The 26,666-nt window shown below is 40.6% G+C and overlaps 1 protein-coding gene and 1 long non-coding RNA gene across 5 annotated transcripts in view; one reads left to right on the forward strand and one right to left on the reverse strand.

Moving 5' to 3' along the window:
* The window catches only part of ccser2a (coiled-coil serine-rich protein 2a), a 616,376-nt gene extending 593,035 nt beyond the window's left edge, over nt 1–23,341 (forward strand). For 2 of the 4 annotated variants that reach the window (XM_072583583.1, XM_072583584.1), the window contains one exon: nt 21,626–23,341. In XM_072583583.1, coding sequence (XP_072439684.1) covers nt 21,626–22,639 — 1,014 coding nt within the window. In that variant the 3' untranslated portion in view covers nt 22,640–23,341. Of the gene's footprint in view, nt 1–6,517; nt 6,558–21,625 lie in introns of all 4 variants that reach the window. The other 2 variants (XM_072583585.1, XM_072583586.1) reach the window with 2 other exon arrangements.
* LOC140484766 (uncharacterized) lies at nt 1,484–24,684 on the reverse strand. The gene is made up of 5 exons (XR_011962324.1): nt 24,561–24,684; nt 23,317–23,447; nt 7,342–7,399; nt 4,523–4,701; nt 1,484–2,128 (listed from the first exon to the last, which is right to left on the reverse strand). It is a non-coding gene; the product is annotated as an uncharacterized lncRNA (long non-coding RNA).
* Nucleotides 24,685–26,666: the final 1,982 nt, after the last annotated feature.

The following is a 26,666-nucleotide window of genomic DNA, read 5'->3' on the forward strand; positions in this document are numbered from 1 at the left end:
AGTTTTGTAATAGTGGATCATACAGGGATTAGTGCTTGAGCTTTAACTATGTATGATCTATGCAAATTTGTTTTTCAAATTTATATTAATGGAATGTGGCTACTGCTGACTGGTCCAGCTTTTACTGCCCTCCCTAGCTGCCCCTTTGACAAGGTGGGGGTGAGCTGCCTTCTTGAACTGCTGCAGTCCACGTGCTGTCGGTTGACCCACAGTGCCGTTAGGGAGGGAGTTCCAGGATTTTGACCCAGCGACAATGAAGGTTTGACAATAGATTGTTGGCCAGGACGTGTAGTGGATGGAATCCAAACGCAATTGACTCCTATGCTCCTATTCAAATAGCGCCACAAGATCTTTCATGCACAGCACAGTGAGCAGATGTGGCTTTGTTTTACCATCTGATCTGAAAGGTGGCACCTTTGACAGTGCAGCACTGCTTCGGTACTGCATGGAAGTTGCAGCTTAAATTCTGTACTGCCTCTGTGCCAGGGATTGAACCCGCTATTGTCTGATTCTGGGGAATGAGTAGCATCAAGCCAGACAGGAAACCTGCGAAGAATAAGAGATGCATCACCTTGTTTCTATTCAAGATGACAAAGTCTTTTGAAAACTATGCTGTAAGCTGATCTATAGAATCAGAGCCTTGGAATCTTTATTTATGAAGGATAGCCCCAGGCTTTGTGAAGTCTACTCGGGAATAATCTGCTCAGTTTTGATGACCGAGCCATAAAATGGTGCAGTGCATTGGAAAAGCTGAAGAAAAGAAACAAGATCCATTCTAAACATGAAAAGGATGAACTACAAGGAAAGATCAGAGAAGAACAATCTCTATCATCTAAAGAAGGAATTAATAAGACAATTTACTGAAGTAGATGAAGTATTAAATAGAATAGATAAGGTAAACTCTGTGCATTGCTTTAAAGTCTGTAGGACCATAGAGGACATTCATTTTAAATAATTGAGAAGTCAATTTAAAGTAGATATTAAAAGCCAGTGCCTTTTCCCAACAGGTTGTTGATGTTCAGAACAATTTGACAGGCACAGGGCAGAGAAAAAAAACATTCATAATCCACTTGATGCTGCATTGATCGCACTAGGATAGAGGAGAGAGAATTGCAGTGGGTCAGATAAACATTTCTCATCTTTGATTGTGCATGACATCATCGACTGTCACTCACCAATGAGAGAGTTCCATGGCACTATCCAAAAGCCAGAATCCACGCCCTGCTTTATTAGTTACCTGTTTACAGCTTGGATTTCCAGTTGAAAGTTCACATGGACACTTTGAATGTTAAATATTGATATAATCCAATGATCAAAATAAAATAACAATTAGAAACTGCATCCAGAAAGTGTCTGTGTGCACACCATTTTTAATAATATATCTGGATTTACAGAAAATTTGTGTAAAGTATGCATTGAGATTAGAGTCAGTTTTACTTCCGTGATGCTTAATTTCTTTGTTTTGGTGATCAGTACCGTAGGAACATGGAGCAGGAGTATACCATACAGCAATGATTAGGCAAAATAATGAATGTCACATATATAATACATATTCACTTGTTATTTTATAATGGCTTTGATTTTTACACTGCAAGATTTACTGTGACACTTTAGTTAATTGCAGATTAGCAGTTGATTTATAAAAGTTCTAGTTGTTTTGCCCTTCGGAAATCAGACTTTTCATCTTGTTCATTCACGAGATGTGGGCATCTTTGGCTGGGCCAGCATTTATTGCCCATCCCGAGTTATCCTTGAGAAGGTGGTGGTGAGCTGACATCTTGAATCACTGGAGTTCATTTTCTCTCGGTAGACCCTCAATGCCATGAGGGAGGACTTTCAGGGCTTTCGATCTAGTAACTCTGAAGGAATGCAGATATATTTCCAAGTCCGGATGGTGAGTAAGCTTGGGGGAAACTTGCCAATAGTGTTCACATGTATCTACTGCCCTTATTCTTCGAGACTGTAGAGATCGTGGATTTGAAATATTCTATCTAAGGACCTTTGGTGAATTTCTGCAGTGCATCATTTCACTTTTCACAATCATTGGACATCTCAAAGGGTTTGACAGTCAATGAAACTCTTCAGATATATGTTCGCTGTCGTGATGTTGGAAATTTAGCAGCTAAGTCTGCAAAGCAAACCTGCATAAACTGCACTGTGATAATAACCAGGCATTTTATTCTTGTGGCACTGATTAGAGGGTGACATCTGGCCAAGTTACTGGAGATAAGGCCCATGGTCTTCCTTCAAATTGTGCCATGGTATCTATTATATCCATCTGAGTGAGTAGGTGGGAACTTGACTTAATGTCTCATTCACACAATGGCATCTCTATCAGTGCAGAAGTTCTTCAATATTGCATTACAATGACACCCTTGATTTTTATGAACAAGTTCTAAAGTCAAACTTGAACCAACAATGTTATGGCTCTGAGGCAAGAGTGCTACCATCTGACCTCTAACTGGCACCCAAAAGATCATTCCTTCTTAATCTCTCCCCTTTACCTGAGGCGTGGTGATCCTCAGGTTAAACCACCACCAGTTATCTCTCTCTAATGAGACAACAACCCAGTAGGATAATGGTGACTTTAGTTTTAGTAAAGCAGTAACTTTGTCGCTCTTCTAAATGAGTGTTCATTCCTCTGTTTCAGGGGAAGCACAAGTTATTTAAAAAAGCATTATTTTATGACACAGGAGTTTTTAGTCAGAGGTCCCACAGTATCGAGACACTATCTGGCCAAAGGTGACTATACACTTAACATATATGTGGTCCTGTGAAAGCAGCATTCTGACACTCCATCCACACACTGCTCTCTCAGTTGAAAGATACTCAATTAAAGGTAATAGGAGAGACTGTTCTCAGGGGATCCATGACACCCAGATGGTGGTATGGTTGTGATGGGTTGTTAGCCTCATATGACATCTTCATTCACCATGTGGAAGGGCCTGTACAGAAAGGAGGGAGGTTTGGTTGTGTGGAGTATTTATTCTTCCTTTTGTTAGACAGGGGTCAGTTTCTGCAGTGTTGTGAGTCTATTTCATTCTTGCTTTGACTTCCTTCAAAAGCAAAAAGCTGATTTTGGGCAGTCTGCCACCAACCAACCCTGCCTGACAAAGTATGATTATACTGCAGCCTGTTAGATTGACGTAAGTGATATGAAAGTGATATGGGGGTCAGAGGGGAAAGCCCAGTAGTACAAATGCTGTTTGCACCAAAGGACATGCATCCTTGTCTACTCAGACAGCTGTAGTTTCAAGCCTCACAGCTTTGCTTACAACACTTTCCACATATGGATTTAAACTTGATGATATTGTAGTTGGAAGTTCTTGAAGGTAATGCAATACCTGGTTTATTTCATTGAAGCAACGTATTTTCTGTGGCTGCGTTCTAATATTTGATTGTCACATGCTATGCTGTTATCTTGCTGGGCTCCATGATGAGCAACCTCACTGAAGCAGGAGAAGAGGAGAGGAGCGTGACACTGAGAGCTCAGAGTGCTCCTTCCCTCCCACCCAGCTAACAGTAATCTCTCATACCATTACTGGAGTTGTGTCTGTCCAGTTTAGGATTAGGTCCTTAGAAATTAATCCATTTGGAAATTCAGCAGGGTTGTCTTTATCTAGAAAGTGATGGGAATGTGAAGCTCACTGCCACAGGGAGCAGTTGTGGTGAATAGCATTGACGTGTTTGATGTGAAACATGATAGATCCATGAGAGAGAGGGGCATACTGATGGGGTACATGGAGATATATGGGGAGTAGAAACACTGGCACTGACCAGTTAGGCTGAATGGCCATTTACTGAGCCCTAAATATGATCATTTCTTCTGCACTTAATTGCCAACAAAATATTAATCGCTTTTGTATCTGAAACAAAATAAAGCTTCTGACTTTATTTTTCTCCAGCCTTCTGAGTTTAGCCTTCTGTTTACTTGAGGCTTGTCATCAGTGCTCAGTATAAAGCAAAACCAAAGAAAACATTTTTTTTTTTAACTATCACTTTCTGTTGATGTTTCTCAGTATTGATACTAGACCAATAAGTTTCACATCAGTGACAGTTGACCAAAACTGGAGACTATATTTATGGCCTCTAGCTCTTGACTCCCAAAAAGAAAACATCACCTTTATAAGTATCGCAAAAAATCCTTCCATAATCTTAAAGACATACATTAGGTCACCTGAAGCCAGGGTTTCCTAAAGTGGAGGTCACAACTCCAAATGGGATCATGAGCTGAAATATTTAGGCTGCAAATTCCAAAACAGCAGTGGCCAATGAGGGGCTTTTTTCACAGACTCTCTCAGGTCTTCTGTCCCCATCCCCCTCTCAGTTTTCACCAAGAGGTTGTGATGGGGTCTCAGTGGGAGGAGCGCTGCTCAATACCTACTTTTTGCTGAAGGAAAGAGCTGTAACCCTTCATGATTAACATATCATCTCAGATCTTGTGTCATAATGTGAATTAATTCTGTACCTTCTCTGGCTCCTTGTTACAATATGGCAGCCAGAACTGTGGGCTGTACCTCACCTGGTTGTGCTGGGTGCCTGTTCTTTTTTTCTGCCATGCTGTTTTTTTCAGTGATCAGCAGCTGTGAAGTGAGCACTCCTGTTATTCCACATCCCCGACACCGTTATCATCAATCTCTCTACTTTTGCATTCCAGTCCATTGACTGGACCTAGTGACAGTTGAGTTGCAATTAGATTTCCTGTGGAGAATGGAATGGCAAATGTAATCTAGTTGTTCTTAAATCTGTACTTTCAACAAGTACAAAGCTTGTTCAAACATTGCCTTGCTGTCAGAAAATTGCGTTGGTTGAGACTATCACTAATTAGAAACTTGCTGTAAAGTATTCATTGCACTTTCTACTCACTTAAGTTCTCAATTCAGAAGCTTGCTGTGACGAAAATGGCCACCATATTTGGCTGCATTGCACATCAAAGTGATCCATGAAATATGAAATGCTTAGAGGCATGTCTGAGGGACTTGATAAGGTTTTATATGAGTGAACAGCCGAATGGAATGATTCTCAAATTGCACATTGCTTTCGCATTGCCATTGCTCTTTAATTTTCTAACTTCTGATCATCAAATGATCAGTCTTGAGGAAGTGACTGTATCATACAACTTGCCTTAAAATGTATATTCAATAGGACTTCACAGCAAAGTATTGAGAGGAAACGATTTGGGGATTTATCTTCCAGTCAGTGAGGAATGGGGACTGTCCTCAGGACACAGCACGTGATTTCACAGCTAGTTCAACACAACATCAACACTATTCATGGTGCAGACGACTGAGCCATTTCTTGGCTGTGGTTAGTGAGTAACTTAGAAAAAAGATGAAAAACTGAAAGAACTGCGGATGTTGAAAATCAGAAACAAAAACAGAAGTTACTGGAAAAGCTCAGCAGGTCTGGCAGCATCTGTGCAGAGAAATCAAAATTAGCGTTCCGGGTCCAGTTATCTAATGAGGAAGGGTCACCAGACCTGAAACGTTAACTCTAATTTCTCTTCAAAGATGCAGCCATACCTGGCTGAGCTTTTCCAGCAACTTATGTTTTTATTCGAGAAAAGGTTGTAGTTAGTCAATTCTGTAAGTTTTGTTTATTCATTTAAGTGGAGTCAACTGGATATCAAAATAAAATGACTTCAGGATTAGCACAGTGAGGAGAGTGCAATGCAGGTTTGTAGAAAGTAAGTTATCCAGTGGACAGTAAACGTGAAGTTGCAAACATCACACCAACACTGTTTGTGTCTCAGGAATCCCCACAACATCACTTATCAAAAAACTCAGCTGCTCACTCCTTCCCAAATGAAGCCTAGGTTTTTAAAAAAAATCTCAACTGATGTAACATTGCTTCTCTGATGTAAAGACGAGTGAGACAGGGAAATGCTGGATCACTCCAGATTGAGGAGTTGGAGGTGGAAAACTCATCGTTTATGTTTTGTTCTAATGAATAATACTGTCAGCAAGAAGTAAAAATGATGCCCCATGATCCAACTCTCAGATAATGTGAAATCACTGATATATTTTGCAGTTACATGAAACCTGTGCAGTTTGCAATAATACATTGTCCAGGGTGTTATACACTAACAATGTACAATACTCAAGGGACCTCTGCACTTTGGGGATAAAAGAGACCTCTATAAAAAGCAATAAAATACTCAGTAGAATAAGTTATTACTAGTGCATTGGTGACCTCTGTACAACAACAGAGGAACTTAAAATACCAGACTGCACATTACACCGTAGGTGGTATATATTAGAATTACATTGTACTGTCATCTCTGTATAGTACACAGCAGAGGGTTTACCATACTGCACAATGCTTTATAAATAGTATACAAACTGTTCATGAAACTTTTGCTTCCAAAGTGAAAATTGTCCAGGTTAAAGGTCAGTTAGCATTTTTTTGGTAACTGCCATGTTTTCCAATGCTTTGATTAATGAGGTTCATCATTTGTGATGTCACTACCCATGTCCTTGTCTTTCTCTGTCTCTCCCTTCTCATTGGCTGATGCAAGGAGTTGAGGATGTTGTCCATTACTTCTATGATAAAGTGTGGTATGGTACAATGCAATCTAATCACTGCTGACTGCATGCTGCATGTGTGACATAACCCTGCATGCACAAACCTGTAGGCTGTTTCAGAGCTGTTTGATGAAATGGCTGGCTGTAATCTGTGTGTACACGTTCAATATATATTCGCTGAAATTCACTGTGTGCTCCAAACTGCTACTGCAGGTTCTACATCAGAGCATTCTATAATCTGAGCCTACAAAGGATGTAGAGACATCACAATAGAGCACTTCAAATAGAAGCAATTGACATTGAAAATAAAATGTGTTAATGTGCATCATATCAATTATCACGCAGTGAATTAAGGCATTTGTTTAGCATCTGCTCAGTTGAGGAGTGTGAACCACACATGTTTATGAAGATGTCTAATTTCCTCAACTGTTATCTTATCAGTCAGTTATGTATTTCCATTATATTCTCATACAATGTGTACCGAGCGTGAGACTATATAATACTCCAATTTCCCAGCTCTGATTTTCTAATCCATTTGAAGTCTTCAACCCTTTTTTTAGCAAACAGTTCCATAGCACAAGAAGCAGGATAAATGCACAACGTTGTTAACTATCGATTTGGAGATATTTCAAAATGTGAATCTGAAAGATGTTCAGGGCCATTTTCATCTTCACTGATCAGGTAGTGGCAAAGGTCACCCAACATCATTGACATGGAATTTCAATCTCCATAGAAAGGGAGGGTGATCACGGAGTTATTTTTATAGGTTGCCTTTCTATCCCTTATACCCTCCCAAATGATGAAGATGGAGACTAACCTATTTGAGAATTCAGAATAAGGTCCCGGGATATTCTCTCTGGCCTTCTGCAAGGTTTCTGTAGAATGAAAATTCATAAAGTTTAATTTTTTAAAAATCCAAATCTTGCCTCTAGATGCCCATAAATGAAGTTATGTTGTAAGTGCATTGATGATGTGATACAGGGTTGCCTGAACTATGGTCTGCAGTCACAAACAACCCACCAGAACCCAATGAACTGGGAGACAAGTTCACAACTCATTACTAAAGTTCCTATTATTGACAATTACATTACCTCATTGAGCAGGACAATAGGCCTGGGGGAAAAAAAATGTAATATAAAAGTTTGTTGTTGCTTTGAAATGTCTTAATTTTTTAAAAATCAATGTTTTATTTGAAACAGCAGTTTTAATTAAAGCTAACGATAAGCGAAAGATTTTGTGAAGAGCTGCGCCTCCAATCAGAAGGCCTTTCTCTCCCATGTGCGTAGATGGTGAGCCTATCAGCCTATCAGAGCCTGTCAGTGATTGGAGGACCCCCAAGGGGGAAGAGGCCTTGGCCCCCGAGAGGCCCTAATTCTCTAGGAGCATTAATTCCCAGAGCCCCAAGAGGCCCAAGTTTCCAATTCTTAAGGCCTGAAGCAACAGGTGGCCTGAGGCCTAGGTCCAGAGCAGTGAGTCTGCAGCCAGATTTGGTGATGGGAGGCTTTCAGGGAGACTATGATTTTGGGAGGAAGGGTACACGATGAGGGTGACACCATGGGGTGAAAGGCAATGAGAGTGATGTGGTGGAGAGAACCTGCCCAGCAGGCCGAGACAGTGGTGAGGAAAATGATAAGCTGCTAGGTCACTGCTGATTTTTTTTGTATTCCATTTTTATAAAGAGAATCAAATTTTAACAAGTTCTATTTAAATCTCTCCAGATACTAAAAGCACGTAAAACTGTGAGTAAAGTTTTGGAATGCAAAGCCCTGTGGATTATTTTCTTGAAGTTAAAGAGAATCAAAGAAAAAACAGAGGGAGGGAGAGAGTTCAGAGGCAGAGGGACTGGGAGGTATAGAGGGCAGGATGTGAGATTGAGAAAGTGCGATAACAAGGTAGGAGTTGTTGCCAAGGTAAGAGTCTCTCTCTCTCTCTCTCTCTCTCTCTCTCTCTCTGTCACTCAGTCTCTCTCTCACTCACTCTCAGTCTCTCTCTCTCTCTCTCACACACTCACACTCTCTCTCTCTCTCTCTCTCTCTCTCTCTCTCTCACACACACACACACACACACACACACACACACACACACACACACACACACACACACACACACACACACACACACACACACACAGTCAGTCTCTCTTTCTCTGTCTGTCTCTATCTCATTCTCAGTCTCTCTCTCTATCTCTCGCTGTCTATCTCTCTCTCTCTCTCTCTCACTCTCTGTATCTATCTAGTGCTGTTTCTTAACCAAAAAGACAAAAGTTGACTTTATTATTCAGCTTTACCATATTTTAAGGTCATATTATTAATTGCTCATTTAAATGTTTAACTTATTGCTTTTGCATTTGTTTTGGTGGAATTCATGTTTACTATTGTGGCAACGCTTCTCTTTCTGAAATTTGCTCATTGGTCCCCAGAGGAAAATTGAATTTGAAATGTGCAACAAGGTTGGCTTCCTGTGGTATAATGAATAAAGTTTGATATTTTTATGTTTCTCATTGGAGACATTATGTCAAAGGTGTAGAAGGTATTTCAGGTTAGTTCTTCATGTCCTGCTTGAAGATGTCCTTATCTCTGGCCCTGTGGTAAAAATACTTTTACTCAACAGAGCTCACACTGCTTTCCGTCTCTTTCTTGCAAGTTTATGCATCATCAAAGCCCAGTATAAAAGGAGCATCATAGAGTCATACAGAATGGAAACAGATCCTTCAGTTCCAACCAGTCCACGCCAACCAGGTTCCCAAACTGAACTAGTCTCACCAGCTTATACTTGGCCATATCTCTCCAAACCTTTCCTATTCATGTTCTTCTCCAAATGTCTTTAAAACATTGTAACTGTATCTGCATGCACCACTTTCTGTAGTAGTTCATTGCATGCACGAACCACCCTCTGTGTGAAAAAGTTGCCCCTCAGGTCCTCCTCAAATCTTTCTCCTCTCAGCTTGAAAATATGCCCCTAATTTTGAACTCACCCACCCTAAGGAAAAGAGCCTTGCTCTTCACCTTGATCCGTGCCCCTCCTGATTTTATAGATCTCTATAAGGTCACCTTTCCAACCTCCAATGCTTCAGTGAAGTAAGTCCCTGCCTGTGCAGCCTATTTTTATGTAACACAAACCAGGATGTTGCACATTCCTGGCAACATCCTGGTAAATGTTTTTTGAACCCTGTCCAATTTAATAGTATTTTTCCAATAAAGGGCAACCAGGACTGCACACAGTATTCCAGAAGAGGCCTCACCAACATCCTGTATGACCTCAACATGACGTCCCAACTCCTCTTCTCAATGGTCTGAGCAATGAGGGCAAGCGTGCTAAACGCCTTCTTAACCACCCGACCTCTGATGCAAATTTAACAGCATTTGAGAAAGGCATGCAGCTTTCCCCAAAGAATTACACAACTTAACCACACTGCTGTTAAATAACATACTCACTACAATATCTGCAGGCCATTCAGAACCACACTGATCTATGTCCTTTTTCCCTGTCAGAGTCACACCCCTGCACTCCCCAGTGCTCATCCTTAACCTTTGTTTTATTACTGAGCTCCTTCAAAACCACTGCTTGTTTTAGTTGTGCTTTTAGCTTCTCTCCCCTAATTTCTTGTCTCTTCCTCCCACCTTGACTGTTCCTCTTACCCCGCCGCCACCACTCCCATAATTCTTTGCAGGTTTTGTGGCAAAGGGAACACTCTCTGTAAATGATTTATCCTTATTTGCAGATTGGGTACCAGAGCAAAACTTCTGAGATGGCTCCAAAATACAAGTTAACAAAGAGACCGTTTCTGTATCGACACTGTACGTGGAGAGAACAGTACAATTCCTTCCTTCCATATTTTCTCAAGGTCATGGATGCTCCACATCTCAGTCAGCCATCAGGGATTTACAGAAGCAGTTAGAAATGGTTCAGAAATGCTAAACTGCTGTTCCTTACCAGAGATTAAAATTGGGAATTGGTAATTTGAAGTAATGTGTAGATAAGGCCCAAAAATGATATTCACTTTTATTATAGCATATCATTAATTTTTCCATCAATAATTAGCAAACAGAAAACCCAGCAGATAGCAAAATCAGAAACCTTCAGAATAAAAAGTCCCAACCCATAAAGACAAATCCATCTTCTGGACGTGAATTAAGCGGTGTATATTTGTAACATTCTCTGCTCTTACACCAGAAATACCAACTAAACAGAAGGAGATGCATATGCATCCTAACCTAAAGGTGGAATCTAGCAGTTCCTGACATATGTAGAGATTTCAAAAACCACCCAACTTTAACTTTTATGGGAGTACAGTGCTGCAAAAATCTGCATTTAATGGAAATTAAGTTATATTCCATGGAATAGGGTATGTTTCAAGAAACTTGTTCAAGTTTCAAAATATTTGAGCTTCTGGTATCGCAGTGTTGATCATTTGTCCATATTTAGAGTGGTGATATTGTCAGCATACTAGCATAAGGTCAGAGTTGCTTTGAAAATGTAATTTGTCCATTAAAGCACCCTCATCTGATATTAGATAGTTTTTAATACAACATTATTTCCAGCCTTCACAATTCAGTTGATAAAAGGCAGACATCTGTTTGCTGAGTAGATTCGTTTTCTCAATGCAGGGAGCTTCTTACCACTGAGCAGTGGGGATCAACAGGCTGTTAATTTACTGGATTGGGTTCAGAATGGATGGAGCGTAACTGTCTGTTGGTTTTATTGCAGTATGTAAATGCTTGTTTACATTGTCTCTGCTGTGATCCTACCTCTGTGCAGACCTCTCTGACATCTCCAAGACTGACAGCAGTGAACTTTACACAAAGAGCAAATTGACAATAACAGAATTTAAACAAATTAACAGCCTGTGTTTTATTGGCTTATTTCTTATTTTGTAAGTTTTGACTGATTAGGATTGAACAGTTGATTGTGGTTTTTCTTATATAATACTGTGCAAAGCAGTTAGTACCATTCAAGACAGTTATCCCAACCAGGTGACACAGTTATAACAAGCTAGTGACAATTATAACCTTCATCCTCCAACGTATTAATTGGAATTCTTCAAGAGTATGTTTCCATCAAACTTATTGCACCCCCCAGACTGAGAGGCACTGAGAACATTGTCATTAAAAAGCATGTTTCACCATCTTTCTGAAATAGCTGGCATTCCTGCATCGAAACACCATCTGATCACACCAACTGGAACCCAACAGTTGAGCAAGAAGAATATAGGGGAGGAGGCTGAGCAGGAAGAGGAGTAGAGTCAGTCTGCGATGGGAAAGACTCGGCTTGAACACATAGCCTTTGGTAGCATCAGGTTGTACCGTCGTGTATTAAAAAGAAAAACTGAGGGAAATCTGAAACGAAAACAGAACGTATAGACATTGACTGTCGGTGTTTGAGATTAATTTTTCAGCTGTTGGTAGTCCTCAATTGAGATGCAAATATAAAGACATCACACAGGTATTTCAGAATATCAGGTCAACACTTTAAGAATGACCACTTTAAGAATGTCCGAACTCACATCCATAGTGAGACTGCCATAAACAGTTATCCATTAAATTGTTTTCAGTGTAAAAATTCTCAAGAGGCTGAATCTGGCATCTGCAATAGCTGTTGTCACTAAACCATCTGCTTGTGAGCAGCAAAGGCTTATGTTCCTAGTGTGATCATGAGAAATTAAGCTGCTACGAACTCCTTATAAACAATAAGATTTTACAGCACTTGTTCTGAGTGCCTGTTATTTGTGTTTATCCTTGACTTAAGTACAATAGTCAGGGAGTGTTTGTTTTTCAATAACAACAATAGCTTTAATTTTTAATTTTAAGAGAGAAACCTCCAGGAGCTATCCAAAACAGAGAAGCAGTGGTGGGTAGTGAGCAGAATGGAAAAGATAGTGACCAACAAAGGCACAGTCAGAGGATATTTTAAAAACAAGCAGGGAGATAATGAGGGATGTGCAGATAGAGATACACTGTCTGCAAGAAGGACCAACCAAGGGAGTAGAGGCAGTTGTGCCTTTGGGGTCTGTGTCCTGCAGATTGTGTGCAGGAATGGACAGAAGCAGGGGAACAATGAGAAAAATGGTGAAATGTTGCCATGGAAGATAAAGGGATGACTCATATATTGAGGTCAAGTCACAGGTCCATTATCGAGTTAAAGCTGTTTTCCTTCAGGGAGAGACCTGAGCACTTTCAAGGATTAGGGCGATAATCTAGTTAAAGCGATTGAGTTTACTGAGAAAGGATTCCCTGATTAATGTAGCTGCCCAGAATACAAGTGACCAAACCCATTCTTAATCATCCCATTAAAAAGTTGAAGCCTGCACCATTTTCCACTGTACTGGTCTGGATGTAATACACAGCATTGTGATGTTCGTTACACTGACTGTCCTATTCCACTGACCTTACATTCAGTCCCTACACAGACTTGTCTCTCCTTATCTTTTGCCACTTGTGCAAGTCTTCCTCCAGCGAGGCTGCTGGATATTTATTACATGAGAGAGTGACAGGAATTCGGGTTTGCAATCAGAGTTTATTGGATGACATTTGAAATGTGACATTTGAAGTATGAGAAGCATCTTCAGAATTGTTTATAAATGAACTGATTCTCCCAAGGTAGTGTTCATGGATATCCCTGAGTGCAGCTAGAATGTTTACCTCTCCTGTCATTATGGCTGAATGCTCACTGCCAGGGCAAGTCAGTTGTAGAACTTTGTAGAATTATTAATCTTTCTCCTTGGGTAACAGTATTCATGATGTTTTCCAGTAATACAGAATTGGTGAAGGGCAGTTCAGAGATTTAATAGATTTCCTATATGTATCCGATATTATTACATTTTTGAGTGTAGCTCACACAGATGTCATATCAATAAAGCAAAACTAACCATTTGAAAAATGAGTGGGTTTTTTTTCCCTGCACTGTCTATCTATATTATAATGCACTAGAAATGAAAACTAAAGAAATTTTACTAAACCTGTTAATTAGACAGGTGAGATGAAACGTTGAGTACTGTGTGCATTCCAGTTGTCACATTATAAAAAGGGAACAGACTGAAGAGACAGCAAACACGGTTTACAAAGATCTTAGTGGAAATCCAAGGGTTCACGTTTCAGGGAAAGAGTGACAGGCTGGGTCACTTTTCTGTTGAGAAAAGACTGAGGATTGATCTAATAGGATTATTTGAAATTATATAAGATTTTGGTAGAGTTGATGCAGAGTTATTCCATCAATATGTAGTAGACATATCCAATGAAGAATACAGGAGAAGGTGTAGTCATAGTGTGAATGTGGAAGTTACTAACACACGAAGTGGTTGAAGTAAATAGTCTAAATGTGGAAGTGGAGATGAGATAAACACGTGAGGAGAGGAGGGAATAAAGGCTACTGAAGATAGATTTGGATAAGGAAAGGTGAGCAGATTCTCAAACATCAGGTGGACTGGATGGGCCAAATGGCCTATTTCTGTGTTGTATATCCCCTGTAAGCTGGGGAAATCTTAAACAGTAATGAGTCCCTAGTTGTCCTCATGATGTGCCTATTTAACATTTGTTTAGAGGACCTACCTGAACGATAGCCTTAAAGGTGGAGCCTAGAGACTTCTGGCACAGTGGTAGTGTCCCTACATCTAGGTTAGAAAGTCTAGATTTACGTCCTGCCTGCCTTGGAGGTGTTTCAGAACATGTCTGAACAGGTTGATTAAAATGACTAAGGGTGTAATCTTGGTTAGCAGATAAACAATGCTGATTTTGACCCAAGTCTCAAATATCATATTCACCAATAACCCAAGATGTCATTAGGGTGGTCATTAGTTCATGCTGAGGTTAATGTCATCATCATCGTAGGTTTCCAAATTTACCGAGAATCAGAGATATGGAAACTTGCTTTTCTGTTGGTAATAAAGCTGCAGTTAATGTTGTGAACTGTACAGATCACCAGGAACAGCAATGCTTGTTCTGCATCCCTTTGAGGGGTCCAGAGTATGGGCAGCCTGAGTTAGTAGAGACACCACAATCAATACTTATAATAACAGATTGTTAGACTTCAGTAATATGAATGTCATACAGATATTGACAATGTCTGCTCATTAATTTCAGAGAAAGGATCACAGAACTTGATACAATGTCTTTAAACATTGTTTTACCTGTACAACCATTTCTAACATCATTTGCATTTATGAATCAAACACTTGAGGAGAACAATTGCTTGAGGTGTTACAGTATTCTTTGATCGCAGTATGGGAGGAGTCTGTGGGTGAACTGAAAATTTCTGCTGCCTCATTTATGATGAGTGAAATGTTAAATGTTTTAACAGTTGGAAACATTAATATGGATCTTGCAATGTGATCTGTATTGTGTCGGCTGTACTAGAGTGTGTGATCCTATTGACATCTGAAGCAGTACCTTCCTCATTCAGCTGGGGATGTCTATGTGTCAAAAAAATAGAATTACCTGAAAACGTGGTCATGGGCCTTTGCAATTTGGTTACTTTAGCCTTGGCATAGGGATCATTGTAGCTGTAGACACTGATGGTGTAGTGATGATCAGTGACTGGTAGTCTGGTCTTCCCATGCAATCAGAGAAGGTTACCGCAGAAGAGGAGACCATTCGTCCTTTTGCTCGTGCTCGCTCTTTTCACATGCTTCCTTTCTCTTTCCTCATATCTCTGCATTTTCTTTCTTTTTTAAGTATGCAATTCTGTTTTGACGATTATTGAATCTACCCCCACTGTCCGTCAGGCAGCTTTCTGAATCAGTATCCCAGGTCACAGCAGCCCACTATGTCACGCTTATTTTCTGGATGTTGTCTCTGATACTTTGGCCAGTTCTATTAAATCTGATATTCTCTGGTTACTTCCAACTGTGAAAGCATTTTATCCATATTCATTGGGAATCTTCCCATATTGACTGGGTATCATACTCTCTCAATGCTCGCTTTCAAACAGTAGAGATGAAAGACTTTCTTTCCATATCATGGTAAAAAAATTAGCAATCTTTGCTTCTGCTGAAGTCTAGAATTTTAATCAGGAGATAGTTTTTAAACTGAAGTAACCTTTAGTTATTAAAACTCCTGGCAAAGGTGGTCACCTCTCAGCTCTTCTCCAAGAGAAGAGTCAGAAATAACACAACACCACCTTATAATCCAACAGGTTTAAGACAAACACATCAACTATTTGACTGGCCACTTCTTTTAAGACCCTAGGATGAAATTCATCAGAACCTGGGGACTAAATGTCCCATATCCTTCAATATTTTAGATGCTATTCGAAGCCAACTTGGAGCCACATCTCAGTTATGGCCAGTAGATCGTACTTATTTATTTCAATTTGGTTTCAAATACAGGGCCTTAAGTTTTATTCTTGTGTGTCTGTAATCTCTAGTCATTGCTGTTGATTTGCTCTTAGATCTCTATTCCCTGTCACTTCTGGTCATTGTCTGGTTATCATTTCTCACATTAATTGATATACATAAATGATCTGGAAGAGGGCAGTGGTGGTCTGATCAGTAGGTTTGCAGATGACACAAAGATTGGTGGAGTAGCAGAAAGTATAGGGGACTGCCAGAGAATACAGGAGAATATAGATAGACTGGATGGGTGGGTGGAGAAGTGGCAGATGGAGTTCAATCCAGGCAAATGTGAGTGATGCGTTTTGGGAAGTCTAATTCTAGAGCGAATTATACTGTAAATGGAAGAGCCTTGGGAAAGGTTGATGAGCAGAGAGATCTGGGAGTTCAGGTCTGTTGTACCCTGAAGGTGGCTGCACAAGTAGATAGAGTGGTCAAAAAAGCATATGGTATGCTTGTCTTCATCGGACGGGGTATTGAGTATAAGAGCTGGCAGGTCATATTAAAATTGTACATGACTTTAGTTTGGCTGCATTTGGAATGCTGTGTACAGTTCTGGTCGCCACATTACCAAAAGGATGTGGACGCTTTGTAGAGGGTGCAGAGAAGGTTTACGAGGATGTTGCCTGGAATGGAAGGTGCTAGCTATGAAGAAAGATTGAGTAGGTTAGGATTGTTTTAGAACAAAGAACAAAGAAACTTTTCAGCCCAGGAACAGGCCCTTCGGCCCTCCAAGCCTGAGCTGATCCAAATGTACTGTCTAAACCTGTCGGTCAATTCCTAAGCATCTGTATCCCTCTGCTCCCCACCTACTCGTGCATCTATCCAGACGAATCCACCGTGTCTGTCTCTACCGCCTCTGCTGGCAACACGTTCCAAATGACCAACACCCTCTGTGTGAAGTACTTGCCACATGTATCCCCCTTAAACTTTCCACCTCTCACCTTGAAAGCGTGACCTCTCATTATTGAATCCTTCACCCTGGGAAAAACGTGTCTCTATCCACCCTGTCTATACCCTTCATGATTTTGTAAGCCTCAATCAGATCCCCCCTCGATCTCCTTTTTTCTAATGAAAACAATCCTAACCCACCCAACCTCTCTTCATAGCTAGCACCTTCCATACCAGGCAACATCCTCAAAAACCTTCTCTGCCCCCTCTCCAAAGGGTCCACATCCTTTTGGTAATATGGCGCCCAGAACTGTACACAGTATTCTAAATGTGGCCAAACCAATGTCTTGTACAATTTTAACATGACTTGCCAGCACTTATACTCAATACCGCGTCCAATGAAGGCAAGCATACCATATGCCTTCTTGACCACTTTATCCACCTGTGCAACAACTCCAAGGTACAATGGACCTGCACTCCCAGATCCCTCTGCCCATCAACTTTTCCCAAGGCTCTTCCATTCATTGTATAATTCCATTAGAAAAAAGGAGATTGAGGGGGGACCTGATTGAGGTTTACAAAATCATGAAGGGTATAGATAGCGTGGATAGAGATAATAAGCTTTTTCCCAGGATAAGGGATTCAATAACAAAAGGTCACGCGTTCAAGGTGAGAAGAGATCAGTTTAAGGGGAATACAAGCGGAAAGTACTTCACGCAGAAGGTGGTGGGCGTTTGGAACGCATTGCCAGCAGAGGTAGTAGAGGCAGGCACAGTGGATTCATTTAAGGTGCATCTGGACAGATACATGAGTAGGTGGGGAGCAGAGGGATACAGATCCTTAGGAGCTGGGCAATAGGTTGAGACAGTGGATTTGGATTGGCTCAGGCTTGGAGCACGTAGGGCCTGTTCCTGGGCTGTAAATATTTTTTGTTCTTTGTACACCAGAAATGCACAAATTTGGTCCTTGCCCCCACTATTTAGTTTAAAACCCACTCTACTTCACGAGTTAGTTGTTTTGCAACAACACCATCCCAGCACAGTTTAGGTGCAGCCATCCCACCAGTGCAGATCCCACTTTCCCCAGTGTTGGTGCTGATGCCCTACATTTTGGAAACCACTTCTCCCACACCAGTCTTTCTGCTACATTGATTTGCGTTTCCAGGAACGTGGCTCAGTGGTCAGCACCACTGCCTCTCAGCGCCAGGGACCCAGGTTCAATTCCCGTCTCGGGCAACTGTCTGTGTGGAGTTTGCACATTCTCCCCGTGTCTGCATGGGTTTCCTCGGGGTCCTCTGGTTTCCTCCAGAGATGTGCAGGTTAGGTGGATTTAGCAGTGCTAGATTGTGAAGAGTGTCTAGGGATGTGTAGGTTGGGTGGATTAGCCATGGGAAATGCAGGGTTTCAGGGATAGGGTAGGGGGTGGGTCTGGGTACGATGCTATTCAGAGGGTCACTGCAGACTGCGTGGAGCCGAATGGCCTGCTTCCATACTGTAGGGATTCTATGATGCACTTGCTTCTGTTGTATGTACAAAGCTGATAGTGTTAAATCCCTTTGTATTGAGAAAAATGGCCACTGCAAATAGTGTCCTCCTGTAAGATGTGCAGGAGTATTTATTCTGAATTTCGCACACTTGAAGATGATGTACAGCACAAGGGCGGGGGTAGACCCTGGAAAAGGAAGAGATTGTGGGGAGAGGAATTATGCAGCAGCTGTGCTTGTCAGAATGTTCGGAGTTTGTCTGATGGATTTATACGCTTCTGCTGGTTTGGTTCTTCCTGTCAAATTTGGTCTCAGAGCCAAATTGGAAAATTTTAATTTAGGAATTTTGCACTGATCGACAGCAATCCTTTTTAGTTCAGTTTTAACAATATAAATGGTCCCAAAGTTGATTAACCGCTCTCTCAGAATGTTTCTTTGTGATATTTTCAATCCACCATTTCCTCAGTAAAGTGCTGATATTAAAATTGTTCAAACTTTGTCTCTCATTAGTTAGTAGCATACTAGTGACGTTGGTGATGCCTAAAGTGTAACTATAAAACATCTTACATACTTTGATAGACAAAGTAAATAACCCATGTATTCCAGGGACTCTGACCCAGCCACTCTTCAGTCTGTTACAACAAAATAAGGAACACCATGCAATATTCAGTCATAAATAAGCAAATGTTCATAGACCTGGGATCCCTTGACAGATTTGCCTTAGCAACTTCAGTACAAGTTAATAGAAAAGCAGAAATCAATGTAAAGAGAGCTATTAATGCTGGAACCCTGCGTTAAAACAGCAAAATGCTGGAAATATACAGCAAACCTGCCAGGTGGGCCCTGAGGAGAGGAAGTGGGTTAACGTTGCAACTCTAGCCCTTTGTGTGGTTTGGGCAAGCCTTTGACCAGAAGCATTAACCTCTCTCTTCTCTTGACAGCTGCTGTCAGATCAGCGGTGCATCTCCAACATGAAGATGAAAGTGCACTCTGTAGTTTGGCAAATGCTACACAACAGAAAATGTCTTTGACTGGAGTTTTTATTGGATAAATTCAAGTCACTTCATGAAGTATTTTAATACAAATGGAATGCTCAAAACATTTTTTCTAATTTACGTTGACATCATTAGCTAGACAGGTATTTATTGTCCATTCCTAAATGCCCTGAGGGCAGTTAAGGAGCAACCACATTGCTGTGTTTCTGGAGTCACTTGTAGACCAGACCAGCTAAGGACAGGTTTCCTTCCCTAAAGGACATTAGTGAACCAGATTAGCAAATTCCGGTGATCAACAATGGTTTCATGGTCATAATTAGACTCTTTAATTCAGATTTTTATTGAATTCAAATTCTACCAGCTTCCAGGGCAGGACTCAAACCTGGGTCGTCAGACTATTTCCTGGATCTCTGTATTAATACTCTAACAATGACATCACTAGGCCATCACTATGGGTCCTGTGGAAATTGTTGCTTTGGCTAATAAGTACAAAGTAACAACTCCCATTGATACGATTAAGAAGAAGTAAGTTATGCCTACAGAGAAATAGTCTAAGAATTATTGGAGTCTTCTACACTCCTACCTAAATTCTCAGTCAGAAATCACAGACAAATTTGTTCATTTTTGTTGATGTAATCAAGTAATTGGCTTGAAGAAGGGCTTATGCCCAAAACGTCGATTCTCCTGCTCCTTGGATGCTGCCTGACCTGCTGCGCTTTTCCAGCAACACATTTTCAGCTCTTATCTCCAGCATCCGCAGTCCTTACTTTCTCCTAGGGAATTGGGTTGCACAACATAATTCCAAGGTTCAATCTGAGCCCTGATGTCTCCTCTTCCCTGACAATATCAAATGATTCTGAAATGTTCCACTGTGCCAAATTGATTAGAAATCAAAACTCATAGAATCATAGAATCCCTAGAGTGTGGAAGCAGGCCATTCAGCCCATCAAGTCTCTCCGAAGAGCATTGCACCCAGACCTATCCCTGTAACCCTGCACTTCCCATGGCTAATCCACCTAGTCTGCATATCCCTTGACATTCTAGGCAATTTAGCATGGCCAACCCACCCTAATCTGCACATCTTTGGACTGTGGGAGGAAACTGGAGCACCTGGAGAAAACCCAGATAGACACAGGGAGAAAATACAAACTCCACACAGACAGTCACCCGAAGTTGGAATTGAACCCAGGTCCCTGGCGCTGTGAGGCAGCAGTGCTAACCACTGAGCAACTCCTTTCTGGGAACACAAATCAATTTATACATTACAAAAGAATTTTAAGCTAAGATTTTAACTTAATGTATCAAAGTATGAAAAGAGAGTGATACAATTTCTCCCAACCCAAAACTGTGAATTTACAAGCATCTACTGATCTACAGATTTCCCTGATATAAAGCAATTAGCCTCAAATTAACCTTGGAGGAATGCTCATCTTCACTAACTAACTCTTGTGGCCTTTAAATAGCAGACTAATTAAACTTATTGCATTAACACATACATTGAACTACACAGTTTGGCAATCTGAGCAGAATATTAAAGTAATTGTAATGTTTGGATTTCCCAGGAGCAATGCCACTGGAGATCCTCCAAGCTTATCAATACGATTTCATTCTTGCAGTATGGGCATGGTAGGCAAGGCTGGCACTTATTAACTATCCCTCGCTGCTATCAGTAAGATGTTGGTGAATTACCTGCTTCAAAACAACTGAGTGACTTGTTTGGTCACTTCAGAGAATAGTTAAGAGTCAACCTCCATTATTGTGGGACTGCAGTCAATACATGTCAGATATGGATAAGGTCACCAGGTTTCATCTGGTGAAGGATGTTAATGATTAACTCAGTCAGTTTTTACAACAATCTGCAGCTCCATGGCTATGGAAATTTGGTTTTAATTTTATAAACATTTTATTATTCCAAAATATTTTATAACCTGATATTAAATTCTTTAGTTGCTGTTGGGTAATTGAACCCATATTCTCTAGATAGCTGTTCGAGAAATACAACACAACTAAAGAGAAAGAATTTCAATTCTCATTTCTCTTGAATCTTTTTAACAATGCTAATTTACAATGGATATTACAGACAGACAGCATGACTTATATGTTACCATGTGAGAGGCAAGTTTTTTTTTCACCCATTCTGTGTGCTTCCTTATCATTCAGCAGTTACCAAATCCAATGGCTGCAAATCCTTCCTCTGTGACCAGCTTCAAGATTTCATGAAAGTCCTGCTGGATGACTGTTCCAGTTTCATCCAGTGTTTGTATCATATGCTTCTCTCAGACCCTCAATTGTACTGCTGCATGGTGTCCAGAAACGCAAAGCAAACCAGCATGTCTCGTAACAAGGGATTTTGTTCTCTGCAAAAGCAATATCTGATCAATGTGTTCTAAAATGCCTTTTCTTCCAACAGCCTCCAGTACTACAGCCTTCCAACCACATATGCAGCTCCAAAGAACAAGACACTGGAAAAGTAACAAAGCCAGTCCATATCGAGGACCCCAGTAGGTGTACAGAGAGTGTGAATTGTGAGAGTTACTGCCAAACCAACCAAAATGCAAAAGCTGCTGTTTCCTTAGAGACATCTTCAGACAAACCCAGCTTCTATCAATCGATCCCACAAAAGACAGGAGACTGTAACAACAGGCCTGCCCAAGAGCAGCCAGGGTGGAAGAAGGTCAGACAAAATTCAAATGTTGCACCAAAGGAACGTGGCCATAATCTGGTTTCAGTGCAGCAGACCCATTTACGGAGCACTTCAGTATTTACAGAAGAATCCAGAAATCAAGACTTTCGGCCCAGGTTCGCTTTTAGACAGTGCATACCTTCTAAGAATCCGAGTGTCAAATCCAAGACTCAGACTTCAACAGTGAAGTCTTCTCAACTTTCCAAATCCAGAAAGAATGCTGGTGCAGTCTCTCACCCAGAGATTTTCATTGGAGAATGTCCAGTTCAACTCTCAATAAGAGATCAAAAGGAATCAGAATGTCAACTCCCCCTACCAGTACGCATCAACCTAACAACACAGAGAAATGAACAGCAAAACAGAAAAGCTGAACTTCCACCATCACTAACTTCCCCACTGCTGAGCAGTAAGACGACAGCATTTCCAACAAATTCTCAGCCACTTGTCAGGGAGAGTCAGCACGGTGAACCCGACAAACACAGGGAGAGTCAGCACGGTGAACCCGACAAACACAGGGAGAGTCAGCACGGTGAACCCGACAAACACAGGGACGAATCCCATTTGGAGACCTTACCATTCAACAAGCTGCAGAGAAAGCAGCCGCTTCTAGAAGACAGTTCACGAAAGGTTCAGAGTTATGATTCCCATCCTGAGAAATCTGCCAGCTCTTTCCGGCATTCCCGCCTTCCTCAACCAAAGATGCATGTTTCCGGCCTCTCAAACAGAAACTCCCAGTATTGACTGAAGCCTTGCATTAAACATTTCTGTTGCAGTTTACATTGCAGGAGAAGGTTTAGACTTTAATTTTGAACCTGGCAACTGTTGACTTTGGTATAATTTACTGAACTCACTGTTGACTTAACTCTTAAAAACAGCTCCTGCTGACCTGATTGATGCAATGTCAAAGACTTGGGCATTTGATGACTCTCAAGACAGTTTATATTTCCAATTTGTGGCCTTTTGTTTTCTCTGAAATAGTACAAAGTCACAGACGTGGGAAGTTTTGATGAGAAGCAGGGGTGGTTTGGCCGGGGTTGGACGGGAAATAGCAGAATAGTTTGCTGTACAGCAGTTTATGAATCTGTAATGACCTGGACATGAATCATTTAGGTGTAAAGGGTGACAATGATGCTCTGGGGGAGGGGGGCTGTTTTTAAAGCAGATATTGTATTAATTGTTGAATAATACCACTGTCCTCCATTTCAGTTGGTCTGCATGAACATGTTATGATTGGGAAGACAATTTGAAGAAAGCTGCTGATCCTAATCTAAAATAGCCTCACCAAGTTAAACATTTTTGTTTGTTTGGAACCATTAGTTTAAGAATATATTTAAGTTAAAATTCTGGAGGGTTAGCTTTATATAAAACAAGTAATAAAATAACATGCTGCATTACAATGCTTGCTACAGAAATCATACTTGATGGATCTTCACCAACAGCCTGCTGCTGTTCAAAGACCGAATGGATGTTAAGTCCAGTGGATCAATGCAGAAAGAGTGAGAAGATAATTGTGCTTCAGGATGGCTTGCCAGAATCCCAGTGGAGTTATCTGAAAGAAAGAGTATAGTCCTTTCCAATTGAACTGATACTGAGTGTTTTAAAATACAACCCTTCCAACTGTGAGCTGGGAGACAGCTGATATCAAAATCATTGAGTGAAAAGGGACTCTTGTGTTCCTTGCCTGCACCATCATTATGCATGCAGGTCCTTCCAAATTAATGGTTGCTGCGAAACCACCACTTATCAATAAGTATAGTACCTTGATAGATAATTACCAATTATGTACTTTCAACTCCATGTGTTAATGATGGGTCACAGCACTGATCTTTCACCCCAGTAGATCTGGATTTAAAATCAGGTCTGCCTCATTGGTTGGGAGTTTCCTTTGCCAGCTTCTCTGGCTTTTAATGATCTTCACTGAATCTTTTAGACAGTTTTACAATCCAGTTCCCAGTAGACATAAGTGCACAGAACAGAACTTTGCACTAATTTGACAGCCTCCCTCAGAAAGGTTACAGAAGCAGATGGTGTGAGAATTTAAAGATCCCTCACTGGTGTGCTGGGCAAACTGTATCTAACTCTGGAACCATGTTGCTACGCCATGATCTTGGCATGCTGCATCCTGGGCACAACATTTGTGAATGCTGTACACTTGTGGCACAGAGAGAAATGTCTCATTGGCATCACCAAATTGTACTGCAGCCACTTCAGGAAGGGTCAAAATGATTAGAAATTGTTGAGTCCAAACACCAAAAAGTACACATTTAAGTTGTTGGCATTCTGGTCTCCTTGGGTGGTATTTGGCAGTGTTTAATTATCACTCCTCAGAAAGCTCATCCCCTGTGGTGTTCAGCTTGTGGTTTGAGATTGTCTGAATTCAATTATTGCTGCTGTGATCAAGTGACATTTTTGCCCTGGCCCTGTTCACAGAAATCACATGAAACCTGTGACAGCTACTTCAAACAGCAACTTAATTTCTTAAAATGGTAACTTCTTCTTTTGGATTGTCGGGAAAGAAAGGTCAGAATGACGGTTCTCATTAAGCCAGATTTTGCAGTTTGTTCCAAACTTTTGTCAACATTTCACATAAAATGCGAATATGTTCTGCTGTTTCAAACTGCAGTCCCATCTTAACTTTAAAAATCTTCACACATACACTTACTTTGGACACACGGTGAGTTGGTGGTGTGCCTGGAGGTGAGTTTTCCTCTTCATTATCTTCTAACAAAATCCTTTTCAGATGTTGGTAGATTAAGCAAACAGAAGAGACTTTCAACTGCTAATGAGAGCAGTTGAGAGTAAATACCCTGATTTTTCTTGTTATTGTTAGATTGTTGACAATGCTTGTCGACTGGAGGAAGTCTCCGACTGACCAACACCTCCCCCCCCACCCCTATCCCCCCACCCCTCGCAGCTATCGAATCGATCTCATTGCAGTAACACATGACTTCACTTCTAAGAAAAGGCTGTTTCCACACTGCCTGTTACCTCTGTAAATAGTTTGCTGGTACAGATCATATTTAATGAACCAGAAACAGCATAAAATATTATTTGAGTACTTTTCTATGCATTAGACCCATCTGCAGAGTCAGTGACATTATCTGATGGTAAAGTCAGAAATGTTAGCATGAAAGAGGGACAAGATAGTCCTGCATTCAATACTGCAACTTGCTTCACATCACAGGTCAGCCACCCTGACCTCACTCTGCCTGTTCTTTTCCTATCCCTTTTTAATATTTATCATGAATTGTTCCTATAAGGATAATTCTTGCCTAAAATTATAGCACAAATATAACATAAAACTGGCTACATGACAAAAGTTGAGATCTTGAAGAGCTCGATCCAAGTGTAAAGTATTATTATTTGTCAATTGGATCTGCAAGAATTTGCTGGTTTATAAATAACAAGGGTGAAATTGTAAATGATATCAATTCTAAATGGTTATATTTAGAGTTTCTTTACCAGTCAATGTTGTATGACATTGGACATGCAGTGTTGAGACTCTGTGCAATCCCCAGTGGGTTAGAAAGTAGGAATTACAGATGAGGAGGCACAAAACTCTATTGCCTTTTGGAAGTCATATACTCTTATTCCTAATTCATAGTTCCATTACAAATTCTATAATCCACACTTATAATGGAAGTGTCAATGTGAACCTGTCAATTATAATCACTCCTGCTAATTGTGACACCGCAGTGCACTCAGATTTTTAATATAATCATAGTTGCAAGTATATACATGGATAGTATATCTCATTACAGGTATTCATGAGTCACATATTGCCCAGGTCGTTCGGATTTGTAAGTTGCTAAATATAATCAATTATGTGTCAAACATATACTGCTGTGTTCAAGTGCAATATATACTGTTGTTAATAACAAAATGAGGTATATATTATATGTATATGCAAAATTAATTATCGACTAAATCTCTGAAACTGCATACTAGGTAAAATGAACAAAGAATTGCACTTTAAATGATTTTATGCGTCATACAGCTGTGCCTATGCCTGCGGGTGCTACCAAGGCCAATGCAGCATTTATCACTTTTCTGCTTTTGTTCTTGGAAATGCTTGTTACTTTGGGTGGTAAGTGCTGTTATCATTGCTCAGTAACATGGTGACTCACTGTATTAATGATAATTCCCAGTACTTTAATCAGGAGGCTGGCTAAGTTCCTTTTCTCCATTGTTGCACATGTCCTGATCACTCTTCTCAAGAGTAAAGTCAGAATTGCGGGTCTAAATGTAGAAGGGTGGTAATAAAGTCATCATACATATGTGCTGTAGTATGTTAATTCTTGTGAAACATAAGCTAATTCCACCTGTCCTGTGTGAGAGTTCCATTTCAAAGCCATTATTAAAACAAGCAAAGCATTAATTGATGCAACAACTTGACCATGTCCAGGGGAGATTTATTTGTAAAAAACCGAAAGAACTGCAGATGGTGTAAATCAGAAACAAAAACAGAAGTTGCTGGAAAAGCTCAGCAGGTCCAGCAGCATCTGTGGAGAGAAATCAGAGTTAACTTTTCTAATTGAGTGACTGTTCCTCAGACCCTCGTGTTTGATGCATACTGCAGAAGTGTTCTTGACAATAACAACAAAGTATCTTTGCCCAGATTTTGCTGCCAAAATTCAGGCTGCTTCAGTGACAATCCCAAACTGACTGAGGGAGTTTTTCATTGTGGTTCCCTCTCGGGCAGTTTTCCGATTTTCTATCTGCCTGTCCCAATCTTCCAACCCAAATTACCTTGCTATCTCAACAAAAG

Source organism: Chiloscyllium punctatum, chromosome 13 (genome assembly GCF_047496795.1).
Source record: "Chiloscyllium punctatum isolate Juve2018m chromosome 13, sChiPun1.3, whole genome shotgun sequence".
NCBI lineage: Eukaryota > Metazoa > Chordata > Chondrichthyes > Orectolobiformes > Hemiscylliidae > Chiloscyllium > Chiloscyllium punctatum.